The sequence below is a fragment of the Aedes albopictus genome, chromosome 2 (assembly GCF_035046485.1).
Source record: "Aedes albopictus strain Foshan chromosome 2, AalbF5, whole genome shotgun sequence".
NCBI classification, from domain to species: domain Eukaryota; kingdom Metazoa; phylum Arthropoda; class Insecta; order Diptera; family Culicidae; genus Aedes; species Aedes albopictus.
In genome coordinates this window covers 73,248,243-73,262,419 of record NC_085137.1, presented here as the reverse complement: position 1 = coordinate 73,262,419, position 14,177 = coordinate 73,248,243, and the positions used below count along the sequence as shown (strand labels likewise).

Sequence of the window (14,177 nt, the reverse complement as noted above, 5' to 3'; positions counted from 1 at the left end):
GGTGGATAGCTTGGACGGATGTTGAGGCAATCTGTGCCGCGGGTGACGTTGGTGGACTCTGAATAATATGAAAGGGTGCTTTTTCACATGTAATGCTGAAAACAAGAATGACTTGCCTGGACGGAGGCCCTCAGGCCTCCGTTGGACGCCCGTGTGGCGCCGACGATCCCTCTGACGAACGATGGTAGATTCGGTTTGTCCTGTTTCTCGGTGACGATGATGCTCGTAAGCTTCCTAGCTATCCGTGGCGATTTTAACGGATCCTTGATGCCGAACGATCTTCACAGATTGGCCATACCCGTTGGAAATCGTGGCGGGAACCCGGGAGGTCGAATTGCGCACTTCTTCCTCCAATTCCAACGGTAGACGTACCTCCGAACATCAAACGTTTTGTGACTTTAGTGTTAGGACAGACAAAATACTACCAGACTTCTAGCCGTTTGCTAAATTGACGAGACAAACTGGACGGAATGCAACGATGCACATGCAACAACCACCAACGTACACGACACATATTACCTCAATTTAGACGACAATGGACGGAAGACAACTCAAATTTGACTTGAGTGTCGAAAGTTTGGCTGCACCAAACGGCAGGGAGGCATGTCTGGAGAAAAATGATCGGATTACTTTTTCGAAATTTTAACAAACACATAACTTAACTGAGGTTGCGGAGGTCTTTTCGACCTCCGCCGTTGGAGGAGTCCTAGTTCTCCCCTTCGCCAGATTGAAAATTGTCGCGTATTGGCAGCACGCAGATCTTGGAGATCGCTCGCTGGTAACTGCCGTCTTTGTTCCGCACGGTCACAACTCTGATATTTCCATCAGACCCAGGGTGAACCTCGGTCACCCGTGCCAACTGCCACGTCAAGGGTGGCAAATTCTCCTCTTTCAAAACAACCATAGTGCCAACAGCTATGTTGTCTCTCTGCCTCGTCCATTTTGTCCGATTGTGGAGGTTGGACAGATACTGCTCCGACCATTTCTTCCACAACCTCTGGGTGAACTCCGTCATTCTTTCCCAAGCCGAAAGTCTGTTCTCCGGAACTCCATCAAGATCGGGTCCCGGAATGGCCGTCAGCGGCCGCTGGATCAAGAAGTGTCCAGGGGTGAGGGCCTCGAAGTCGTCCGGATCGTTGCTGATCGGGGTCAGCGGTCTTGAATTCAATATTGCCTCTGTCTGCGCCAGCACCGTTTGCATCCTGTCGTATTCCAGGCAACGGGCGCCAATCGTTCGCTTGAACAGGGTCTTGAACGACTTCACCGCTGATTCCCACAGCCCTCCAAAGTTCGGTGACCGGGCTGGAATGAACCGGAACTCGATCCTGTCCTCTGTCGTCTGTCGTAATACTGCATTCGTAAACTGCTGACTTGCGAACAGCTGCGCTAGCTCATCCAGCTTCCGTCGAGCGCCGACGAAGTTCGTCCCGTTGTCGCACATTATCAACGATGGTTTGCCACGACGCGCAGTGAACCGTTGCAACGTCGCGAGGAATGCCTGCGTCGACAGATCGGCCGCCAGCTCTAAATGCACCGCTTTGGTAACTAGGCACACATAGACTGCTACGAAGCATTTGATCGATCGTACTCGACGCTGCGGATACACTACGTGGAACGGACCGCAGTAATCGATGCCGACTTTCTGGAATGGAAAACATGGCCTGACTCGCTCGGGGGGCAGATCGGCCATCAGCTGCTCCTGGATTTTAGGTTTCGCACGAAAGCACTGCACGCATTCGTGGATAACCTGCCTTGCGAGATTCCTGGCGCTCGTTGGCCAGAATCGCTCTCGAACTGCCGTGACTATCTGCTGTTGACCAGCGAGGAAGTATTTGCGGTGGTAATATACTACGACGATTCTCTTGAAGGGTTGCCGATGGTCGAGTATGCACGGATGCTTCCTGCCATCCGGGACAGCCGCGTTCTTCAGCCGGCCGCCAACGCACAATACGCCTTCAACTAATTGGGGATTGAGGTTCGATATTCTAGAGGAATCCTGCAACTGTCCGTGTCGAGCGATGTCCGCGAATTCCTGTGGAAAGCATTCCCGCTGCGAAAGCTTCACCAGCTCCTTGACTGCGTCGTCGTACTCCTGGGACGTGATGCAGCCTACTTTCCGACAGGACCGATTCGCCGGCGATGAATTCCACTTGAACCGTCGAATGTGAACAGTCAGCCGAACTAGATCCACCAGCGACGAACGAAGTCCGAAGATCTCACTAGGGGAAACAGCGGGGAGGGCCGCGACAACCGCTTTCTCCTCTAATTCTGCCTGGTCGAGACTGCCCTCGTCGATCTGTGCCGAAGTGGGCCAGTACTGGTTGTCCAACATCAACCATTTCGGTCCGTGAAACCATCGAGACTCGTACTGAAGCTGCGCTGGACTCATTCCTCGAGAAATAATGTCCGCCGGGTTATCCTCACCGGCGACGTGCTGCCACACGCTACCCTTCGTAATGTGCTGTATTTCGGAGACACGATTCGCCACAAACTGCTTCCATCTCGCAGGTGACGATGAAAGCCAGCAGACGACGATCGTCGAGTCTGTCCAGAAGTGGCACTTGGTGACGACGTTGATGTTTTTGGCGACTTTCTCGTATAGGTTGGCAAGGAGAAGTGCCGAGGACAACTCTAGGCGAGGTGTTGACAGCGACTTCTTATTTTTCTTCAAATTCTCGAGCGGAGCCACCCGAGATTTGGAGGTCAGCAGGTGAACTGACACGTTTCCATCTGCTGTCACGGTACGCACGTACACGCATGCGCCGTATGCCTTGTTCGACGCGTCGCAGAATCCGTGCAGCTCAACCGTTTCGGTGCTACGGCTCGTTCCAACCCATCGGGGAACTGCAATCCCGTCTAGGCATGCTAGATTTCGCCTGTACTCACGCCACTGCTCTTGAAGTTGCGAGCTAAGCGGTTCATCCCACTCGCAGTCGTGCTTCCAGAGATCTTGAAGGAAAATCTTTGCCTGGATGATTACCGGACCCACCAGTCCTAACGGGTCGAATAGTCGAGACGCATCAGACAAGACGCAACGCTTCGTAATCTCCGCGGCCTCATTCCAAGCTGGCGAACTGAATCGGAAGCAGTCCGTGCTAGGCTCCCACGTCAAGCCTAACGTTTTCACGGCAGCGGTAGAGGAATCTAGCTCCAGAATCGAGCGCTCATCTCTCAAACCCTCCGGCACCGCTGACAGCAATTCTTTGCTGTTAGAATTCCACTTTCGCAAGGAGAATCCGGCAGACTGCAGTAGTTCTATCATCTAACCTACGAGTATCTTCCCTTCTTCAATGTCATCTACGCCGGACAGCATATCATCGACGTAGAAGTCCTTTCTGAGGACCTTTGCCGCTGCAGGATGCGACTTTTCCCCTTCATCTGCCAGGCGCTGCAGACACTTTGTTGCGAGGTATGGAGCGGACGCTGTACCGTAGGTGACTGTCGTGAGAGCGAAAGTACGGATCGGCTCTGAAGCGCTGTCTCTCCAAACGATCCTTTGCAGCTGCTGATCGGCTGCATTCATCAGCACCATGCGGTACATTTTTGCGACGTCTCCTACGAGGGCGAATCGGTGCGTACGGAACCGGAGTGTGATGTCCACGATCATGTCCTGCACTACGGGTCCCACCATTAGGGCATCGTTCAAAGAGATTCCACTGGACGTCTTGCAGGAAGCATCGAAAACGACACGCAGCTTCGTAGTCGTGCTGTCTGGCTTCAGAACAGCGTGGTGAGGCAAGTAATACGACTTTGCGCTCGCATCATCGCCGGAAAGCTCCTTCATGTGGCCCATGTCCAGATATTCGCGCATGAACTCCGCGTACTGCTTCTTCAGTTCTGGATTCATCGCGAGCCGCCGTTCTACCCCCAAAAAACGCTTGATTGCTGTAGATCTGGAGTCGCCTAGCTGCTGGATCATCCGCTCCTTCTTCGGCAGAGTGACTACGTACCTCCCTTCTTCGTCCCGAAATGTCGTTTTGTCGAAAAACTCCTCGGCGGCCGATTCTTCGACCGACAGCGTGCTGGTTGACTGGCAAGTCTCTACTTCCCAGAACCGAGAAAGTTGATCCTGGATCTCCGCCGTCGAACAAACGTGGGTTAGGGAGTACGTTGCAGCAGTCGGACCCTCGGGAACAGGACCGGAAACAATCCATCCGAACACGGTGTCTTGTAGAGTCGGGCCATCGTCTGTTGCCCTCCGCCGTTCGTTTTTGAGCAGCTCCATGTAGTATTCTGCTCCGATGATGATGTCTATCGGTCCCATCTCGAAGAACTTGGGATCCGCTAGCAGCGAGGGATTCGGAAGATTCCACGTTGCGATGCAGAAGCTTGCTGTCGGCAGTGACACAGTCAACTTCGGCAGGACGTGAAATGACATTTCTTCGACGAACGACGATATGTTCGGCGACCTTGGACCTACTACAGCGGTAACCAGCTTTGTCGATACTGCTTGCGACGATCCAATGCCTTGAATCGACAGGTAGACTGGCGTTTCGTCTAGCTTTAGCTTGCTAGCGAAACCTCTTGTCATGAGACAATGCTGCGAACACGAGTCGAGTAGAGCTCGTGCTACCACGGGGTTGCCGTGGCGATCTTGAATGCTGACTAGTGCGGTCGAGAGAATGATGGTTTGTGTCGGTGTGATTGGGAGAGCTACATGTGTTTGGCTTGTGGTGGCGTGTTCTGTGGCTGGCTGAGTGTGTGAGTCTGATGTGTTTGCAGTGTTAGCAGTCCGTGTCTGTTGGTTCGGTGTTGGCGGCTTGGATTGTGGCTGTCTAGGTTGTGGATTGACTGTCGACGGTCTTGACTGCGTGGGTGGAACGGAGGATCTGGGCGCTTCAGAGTGCAGCAGTGTGTGATGCTTCTGATGGCACTGATGACACGTTCCCTTCTCGCAGGTTCTGGCGAAATGTCCAGGATACAAACAATTCCGGCAGAGCTTGTTCCTGTTTGCAGCCTCAATCCTCTCCGACACGCTCATGCGCTGGAATCTTGCGCACTGGAATACAGAGTGTCGTGGCTCGCTGCAGAAATGACACTTCAGAGCCGACTTGAAAGATGTATTGCACACTGCTGGACGAGATTGTCGCTGCTGGATGGGAACCGTTGGCCTTGATGGAGCGATCGACTGTAGAACGGAGCAGTGACTCTTTAGAAAGTCTATCACAGCGGGATACTGTGCAACTTCCTTGCTGTTGTGGTGGGTTTCCCAGTGGCACAGGGTAGCCATGTCCAATCTGGAACAAACCATATAGGCGAGAATCGTGCTCCAATCCGAAGGTTTTTCGCCGATCTTCTCCAGCATCTGCAGGTTCTTCTCGAAAGCGCTGATCAATCGGTTGAGTTCCTCGTAGCCTTCCCTTCTGAGCGTCTCCACGGCAAAGAGAGCATCGAGGTGCGCCTTGACGATCAACTTCTTATTTTCATACCGGCTCTCCAACGCCTTCCACGCTACCGCGTAATTGGCTGCAGACAAATCAATGCAGTTTATTTCCTGCAGCGCATCACCGGACAACGAAGACCTCAAATAGGTGAACTTGTCCACTTCCGTGAGTAGGTTACTGTCGTGTATAAGACTCCGGAAGCTGTCACGGTACGGCACCCATTCGTTGATCTTTCCAGAGAACGACGGCAGCTTTATCTCGGGGAGTTTTACCTTCGCAAACTGGGTTCCTGGTTGCGCATCCGGTGCTTGCGACGTGGAGTTCTTCAACGTACTGCATCCAATCGACTGGTAGGCCTGCAGTTCGGACTTCAGCGTGTAGTATACGTTTTCGAAGTCCTGCCGTACTTTGTCGTTCTGCTCGACGAGCACTTCTTCATCGCCATCGCCGTCCTCAATCGCATCCTCCAAAAGCAGCTCGATTTGTATTCGGATCTCGAGAAACTGACTGAACAGCTTGTCCAATGCTTCCAGTCTAACGCTCACTTGTCCCGCATCTCGCTTCGTTTGGAAACCACTGACGAACTGCTGAATTACTTCCAGCGATTTCCGAAGCTGGTGCTCCTGCTTGTTGAGTGTTCGGAGATCAGGCATAATTGGACACTAATTACACTAACACTCGCACTAACGATCGAGGTGGGCAGCTCAATCAAATAAAGTACCAAGTCACTCCACTGCACAGTCGAAAATTCACACCACTGCACTGCACTGCACTTGCACAATCACCTAGCACTTTGATCGACTCGACGAACCACCCAACGCGACCCGGTAGACAGACTTACAACCCAAAATACGACAGCAGCAGGGGAACCAACCTTGGGAGAAACAACAGGCCAACAAAATCCAGCAAAACCGAGACCAAATCAGACTTCTACGGGCGGACACCAGGGCTACTGCTCTTGAAATAAAGATGGACTCACATCACATGCAATCAATCATTTCAGGCCAAACATGTCTAAAGGTCCAATCTGCAGAAGAGAGGCTCTCTTTGGTTTCCCTCTCTTTCGTTTATATCTCAGCTGTTTATTTGTTTTATGATTGTCTCTTTGCATTGAACGATGATCAAAACAATCGTCTTTTGATTTGTACTGTAAAAATAGTTGAAAAGTGTACCATTACATTGCAATAATTGAAAGAGAAAGTGAACAAAGAGAGCCTCTCAAATGCAGATAGGACCTATTGAAATGTTTGGCCTGATTTATTCGCTATACAGCTACAGAAATTTTACGGCAATTCATGCAATTTGCCACCACAATATCATGCACTCTACTCCCTGTTTCTCCGACCTGCAACCGTCCTCGTTGTCCGAGTTCCTCGCCGGGGAATTCCGCTGTCCGATCCGGTGTCCTGGTTCCACCTCTGGGATTCTCGCCGTCGCAGGAGATGGCCACTATCCGCTCCTGTGGTCTCCACTTGTTTTTAAAGCACTTTAAACACTACCGACGGCGCACAATTTCGATGGCGCAATCTTTCACCGATAATGGTGACACTGTTCACTTTTGTCCTTTTTGTCACCGTTACTGCACAATGGTGCAGCCCAAAGTCACTGTCCGTGGCGCAAATTGTCCTAATAACTCGCGCCGCTGTCCGAAAACCTTCGCCGGGAACGGAATCCGGCTCGAAGGACCAAATGTTCGCGCGTCACAATATCGGTTTTCGGACACTTCAAAAACTCGGCGGAATGTAATTAAACACTTTATTTACGCGAACAGAAATGACGAAAAACGACCAACGAGATGTTGGCTTCGCGACGGTATATTTGGATCTAATTTAATTACTATATACAAAACAGCTGATCGGCAGCGGCGGCGATCGAGAGGCGATCGTATGTAAACCCTAACTCAACTACCTGCGAACCCGATCGTTGCCCAGAACGAAACGGGCCAAGACAAATCGTGTGGCAGAATGGGACGACCAACAGTACGACAACTGTGGAACATGTTCGGTCACTCATTTTAACCTATTCCTGCCTTGCTCGACCAATTACATCCGCAAAATCATGAAACATTTGAAATAAGCAGAAAATCATGACTTACGCAGCAATTTAATCTGTTTAGTGAGTCCCTCTAATGATGAATTAAAACACTTTTTAAAAGTTTAATGAGCATTATATTCGACAAGTACTGATTCCTTTACAAAGCAGTTTAACAAAACATTCGTCTGCTTCTTATCAAACTGATGTATCAATATGTTCCTGTACAATGTGCTTTACACTTGTCGAATAAACGCTTTCAGTGCGTCATACTTCGATTCGCAACTTTGCTCGGATAATGGGATAAACCATGGCTAAAACTTTTAAGACAACCAAGTTATCAAAGATCCAACATTTTAAACACATCACTCGAAAGAAAATAAAATAGAATTATGTAGCTTAACATTGAGTGCCAAGAGACGTAATCATCGTAATTATGAGGCATTTATGTCTGTACCTAGATAAACTGTACCTTGGTTATTATTTTTTTTCATTTTCCACAGCAGTTCAATTGCATGAGACACTTGGGTCGATGCATTTGATGTTTCAGTGCTAACGTGCTTACTGAATATTGTTTCTACAGTAACCTAGATAGCCAAACAGCATTCAGAAAACGACGTATTCCAAGTATCTTTAAACATCTTCAAGCACTTTTTGCTTGCACGGGACTCCGACAGAGTATGAGTAGATTACCTGAACAAATGTTGTGAATGCACCATGCTGCACCACATATTGTCGAACATTTATAAAGATCGTTATTAAATAATAAAAATAAAAACCTTCTTCATGGAAAAATCCCAGAAAGAATTCCTGGAGGAATTTCTGAAGCTATTTATGGAGGAATCTCTGGAGGAACTTCTGGAAAAATTTCGGGCACAGTCCCAGGAGGAATTCCTGGAGAAATCCATAGAGAAATTCTTTGAGAAATCCTTAAAGTAGCTCCTAGAGAAATCGCTGGAGGAACTTCTTGACAGTTTCTTGGCGGAATCCCTGGAGGAATTTCTGAAAGTATACCTGAAGGAATTCGTGGAGTAATCGCCAATTCCTGAAGGAAACCATGAAGGAATCCCTGTAGAATTTCCAGGAAAAAATCTTGGAGGACTCCTGTAAGAAATTCCTGAATGAACTCATAATTACTCCGAGTGTTGCTCTGACGCTGCTGGCTGTTACGCTTCCTCCACCACTCTAGCCAAATAAATACAACTCGAGCGGAAGCCAAACACCAAGCCCTAGCAGCTTTTCCACTTGAATTTGAACTAAACCGTACGTGATATGGTGATGATTATAATAATTATAAGCAGTGCTGTTCTCTCGAACAAATGCGCCATTATTGTGATGGCGCTAAACCACTCATTCGGTTGATACACACGTGGTTGTAACTGAGTCTCTACACGTTTAGGTAAGTGGTTTGGATAATGCAAAGGACCGCTATTAAAATTTATCTAGCGTATACGTGGTACTGCAAATAGTTCTACGAAATACACTTTGGACCATGGAATAGAAACAATGTGGGAAATTAACAGACGTTTTAGTCAGAGCGATTTTTTTTTTGTGAGGAATAAAACTAACAATCCCATATGGCACAGAGAAAATTCAAAAGTACAGGCTTGAAGAAGCAGGGACGTGGTTTCCTGGAAAGGTAATGAGAAGGTTTGACGATGGCGATGATGTCGAATATTTCACATTTCGAATGACCATAGACCTTTCAGCTGCCTGACGTAAAACTTTTTATCTAATAGGCGGAATTATTTGCGGCTATCTAAGGTACCCGCTACCCCTAGTAGCTGTTGTAGAACTCTGCCAAACTAGTAATGGAACAACATTATTGTGGTCTCATTTGGATTTGAAACAACTAATTTGAATGCAGTTTTCACTCAAACGCATATTATGATTTACATTTTAAGAGAAAAATACAAAACAAATTATTCGGCACGGATTTGAAGGAATTCTGGAACTTTTCTCTGAATATGACTCGTTAGGCGGCGCACATCAGTTTCATCTACTGTTTTAGTGATTATATCCCACCAAAGTTTTATCTGAGCAGTCGTTTTGATGATTGCTCCTTTAGCTTTCTATTTTATCTTCAAAATTGCTCAATAGTGTTTAATAGGCCTGAACTAAGGACAATTGGGCGGGTTGCGAGTTTTCGGAACAAACTGGGCATTATTGTCGTTATACATAGCGCCGAATTCAACGATACACCATGAACAGCCGCTGCTGCGTCCCAGACTATGAGCAGTGCGCACCTTTCCGGGCTTGTTTTGGTTGACAACAGGGAAAATTGGCAGATCGTTGCTGCTTTTCCTCAAGCTCTTCGGTCTACAGCTTTCGAATGTAATGCTTAGCCAAATAATCGGTGATCTTCTCGCGTAGGACACATGCCAATTTTGGATCCCGTTCCATTCCCTTCTCCATACAATTATACTGCTGTAACGCCATCAGCTTGCTATCCGGTAAGCGAATCTTCTCATAACGCCATAACAGTCCCGTGTCATATCGGCTTCCATTCAAGCGTGTCAACGACCGCAGTAGAGCTTCGGCACGTTCATTCTCACTTGACACGCAGTTCTTCTCCAGCTTTGAGATACCCAGAGCTTCCAGGCTGAAAAAGTTCTTCACGTCACAATGCAAATCTGCATCAGCGCGCAAGCTGCACTCGCAAATGTGATAAGTTCGATGCATCACATTGCATTGCTTGAGTCGGGGCGGCGGCAGCTACCGTACATCGTCCACCCAAGGAGGATCTTAACAGTGATTGGTTATCCTTCCTTGCCCCCACGGCTGTTGCGCACGAGTGCCACCCTGGCATGTTTCACCCCTATCAGAATTCGCGGACGAGCGTTCTTATAGGAAACGACCGGAAGGTCGCGAAGATACGGGAAGTTTTCCCTCAGAATATCGACGTCGAGAGACTGCGCCGGCAACTGCAAATCTCCAACTGTACGTACGTCATTGAGCGCAAATTTTCTTCCGGAGTCCCCTTAAGACAACATCAACGCTCGGAGATTCCGCTTCGAAACGATGAGTTTCAGCGGCCCACTTCAGGCAGAGTGGTGCAGATTTACCGACTACTTCCAAACCCTCTGCTAATCCTTAATCCATCAACGTCAACTCGGAACCATCGTCCAGAAATGCATAGCATTCAATCTGTTTCTTGCCCCCGAACAACGTAACCGGTAGATAGCGGAACATTCTTACTCCGGAGTTCGACATATGAGTGTTTACATTTGTTTCTTCTTGCGTTAGCCGACTCGTATTGTTGCTGGGCCCAGTAACGGTGAGGTCTTTATGGAGCAGTTCATGGTGTTTGAAGGTGCAATTATTCTTCCCACAAGGATTCGCGTCCCACTTTCCACCATGTTGTCTGAGGCACCTGCGGTACATTCGAAGTTCACGTACCGTCGCACACTGGAGTAACAGGGTCCATTTCATGGCCAAAAAGTTTTAACACGTTTTATGGTATATTATGTTAGTACTTGCGATAAAATTGTGAATTTAGATATTGAGGAAGCATTTTGGATTATAAATAGCCATATTTATTAATCCACTTAAAGGCTAGAAATGATTTCTTATAACCTCTCTAAGGACAACGTTTATTTTCACCCCCAAAAATCGCTTGAAGCGTCGAACATTTTCATTTGACAACAGGGAACTGAAAAATAATTATATTTCCATGAAAAATATTGTTTGGAAACAAGGGCCACCTCGTTTCATAGAAATTCTCCTAGAAGTGTGAGAGAAATTTAATTCTTTTATAAGTGTAGATAACGTGTTTATGTCTTCAGCAAAGTTGTAAAGGAGTATCATAATTGAGAAACTTGTTGAACAATTGTTCTATCTTCACAATTTTTGGGAATATGGGCCGTTATTTTTGAACGGCCCCTTAAACTCAGTTTAAATGTTGTTGCTTTTTCTAGATATTTTGGGAATCACATTTTCATTTTGGGGTAACTTTTATAGTGCCCTGGAAAACACATCAAAAATCAAAAATTAATCATGGATTGAAATTTTAGGAGCTTGAACATGATGACAGAAGCCGTGTGGAATATCAGTTTGAATTTTTCTATTAAAACATGGCATTTTAACACAACTTTATACATAAAAGTAAGTTCGTGGAGTACTGAGTGAAAAACTCAAGGAGTTTATCTAAAAAAAACAATATTTATCTGAAAATATTTTCTTAACGGTGCAACAACATATGATTATATGAGCATGAGCATGAGCATAGATGACCGCACAATTCGTAGTTGCTACTCCGTGATTGACCAGAGCAATCGAAATTGCACAAGGAACCAATGAATAGGGCTTGGGACTAGCTTACTATTCTCAATGTACACTGGTCGAGAGCTCTCAACTTTAATAAGGTCAATAACGGCGCCGGCCACGTCCTTACGATCATCGAGGATGGAAGGGAATGTTAGTAAGACAAACGTTGTTAAAAAGACCGCGACTCGCTGCATCTCCACGTTTGTCTCAGGAAGGAATTTTTTGTTAGTAGGGTAAGGTACATTGTCAGTCCGGGAGTCACCTATGGTTGGTGATATGATTTGACAATGGATCAATATACACAAACCGCCGTTAACAACCGACCACTTTTCGACGCAAAAACTAGCCAAAAAGAAAATTCTATCGCGCGTCTCCACTCCACTAGGGAGCAGAAACCTTTAGTCTATTCCACACAGAAATACACTGAACGCGACTCACTTGTCGGCGCCCGGATTTTTTCTCGACCGGCGAACCCGAACTAACATTTTTCACTCTTTTATGTAAATGCAAAAAAATGAAAGAAAATATTTATTATCAACTAAAAGTGTATTGGAAACTAGCGCCGATGGGAAGCGAAAAATTCGGAACCGACTCGAACCACGGCGCGCGCACACTCGTCCCGTCGTCGGAGCCCCGCAGAGAGAAGAGAAAAAAAAATCGCAAAAATCTAGCAAAGCCAGCGCGCGAAGCTTTGCTGCTGCCGAACTACCGCACACTACTGACTGCTTGGCGTCCCGTCGTCGAAGCCCCGCAGAGAAAAAAAATCGCAAAAATCTAGCAAAGCGAGCGCGCGAAACTTTGCTGCTGCCGAACTACCGCACACTACTCCGGTGCAACAACATATGATTATATGCTACAAATAGTAAGCTCTTTATTTGAGTTGTTGTTTATTTTTTTATGTATAACGTCGCAAAGCCAACATCTCGTTGGTCGTTTTTCGTCATTTCTGTTCGCGTAAATAAAGTGTTTAATTACATTCCGCCGAGTTTTTGAAGTGTCCGAAAACCGATATTGTGACGCGCGAACAGTAATAATCAAAGATTGCCTTGATGATAGCGACGTTTAATCAGTTTTCACAGTTTAGTGACTACTTTGTGTAATTGAAAAATCATTTAATCAGTAATGTGTAGAGCATAATTTTTGTTCAGCTATCATTACCATTGTTGAGCAACAATTCAGCTAGCTTGATTGTTTATGACTTGCAATTGTTAGGTATTTTCGAAGTTCCATTTGACTCTATCGAGATATCGGCAGTTTCATCTGTCCCTTTTAAGGGCGGACGGGACGGTCAGGGAAATATCCGCCATTGCTCTGTTGCTACTAAGATGGTAATCTCAGATTCTACTTCATATTTTGCAACAAAAACCTATCACTGTGTATGCTCACTTGCAGTGCATATGCTGATTGTTTTTCAGCATCTTCAGTGCGATAGAACTCGAGATTACCATCTTCAAAATCGCGAGGCAAATTGTTAGAAAGAGAGGCAAGATAGGAAAAATAACACGGCGTCCCGTTTCACCTTAAATGATTGTGGCTCAATATATAATGCGATGTTTTATACTCGATGACTGGTAGCTTATAAATGGAATTAACCTAAGCCGAAATTACACTTGGTGTAAGCAAAACGGAATGAAAAGCTGGTGATTCAAGGATACACGTGAATTAAATTCTGAACGAATTCGCTAATTTGGCAGAGTTTTGAACCAGCCAATGCCCAGGGTTTCTCCACAATCAACACGAGAAGTCCACCAGGGGTAGCGGGTATCTAAGATATCCGAAAATAATTCTATATATTAGATAACAACTTATACGTCAAGCAGCTGAAAGAGTCGCCAATTATATCATGGTCCATGGTCATTCGAAATGTGAAATATTCGACATCATCGCCATCGTCAAACCAGCATACTTTTCGTTACCTTTCCAGGAAACCAAGTCACTGCTTCTTCAAGCCTGCACTTTTGAATTGCCATATGGAATTGTTAGTTTTATTCCCCACGAAAAAAAAAAAAAACAATTCGCTCTAATTAAAACGTCTGTTAATTTCCCACATTGTTCCTATTCCATGGTCCAAAGTGTATTTCGTAGAACTATTTGCAGTACCACGTATACGCTAGATGAAATTTTAATAGCGGTCCTTTGCATTATCCAAACCACTTATCTAAACGTGTAGAGACTCAGTTACAACCACGTGTGTATCAACCGAATGAGTGGTTTAGCGCCATCACAATAATGGCGCATTTGTTCGAGAGAACAGCACTGCTTATAATTATTATAATCATCACCATATCACGTACGGTTTAGTTCAAATTCAAGTGGAAAAGCGAGAAAAAATACACACTCCAAAAGCTATAGCTCCTATATGGACTTGGTGTTTGGCTTCCGTTCGAGTCGTATTTATTTAGCTAGAGTAGTAGAGGAAGCGTAACAGCCAGCAGCGTCAGCGCAACACTCGGAGTAATTATGGGACCCAGGTCGGGAAACAACATAAAAGTTTAG

General features: G+C 46.4%; 2 protein-coding genes across 2 annotated transcripts; both read right to left on the bottom strand.

Moving 5' to 3' along the window:
- Positions 1-706: 706 nt before the first annotated feature.
- Positions 707-3,262, bottom strand: LOC134286076 (uncharacterized). Its single transcript, XM_062847642.1, has one exon. The coding sequence runs from the start codon at positions 3,260-3,262 to the stop codon at positions 707-709; it is 2,556 nt and encodes an 851-aa protein (XP_062703626.1).
- Positions 3,263-6,037, bottom strand: LOC134286074 (uncharacterized). The gene has a single exon (XM_062847641.1). It carries the CDS (start codon positions 6,035-6,037, stop codon positions 3,263-3,265), a length of 2,775 nt encoding a protein of 924 aa, XP_062703625.1.
- Positions 6,038-14,177: the final 8,140 nt, after the last annotated feature.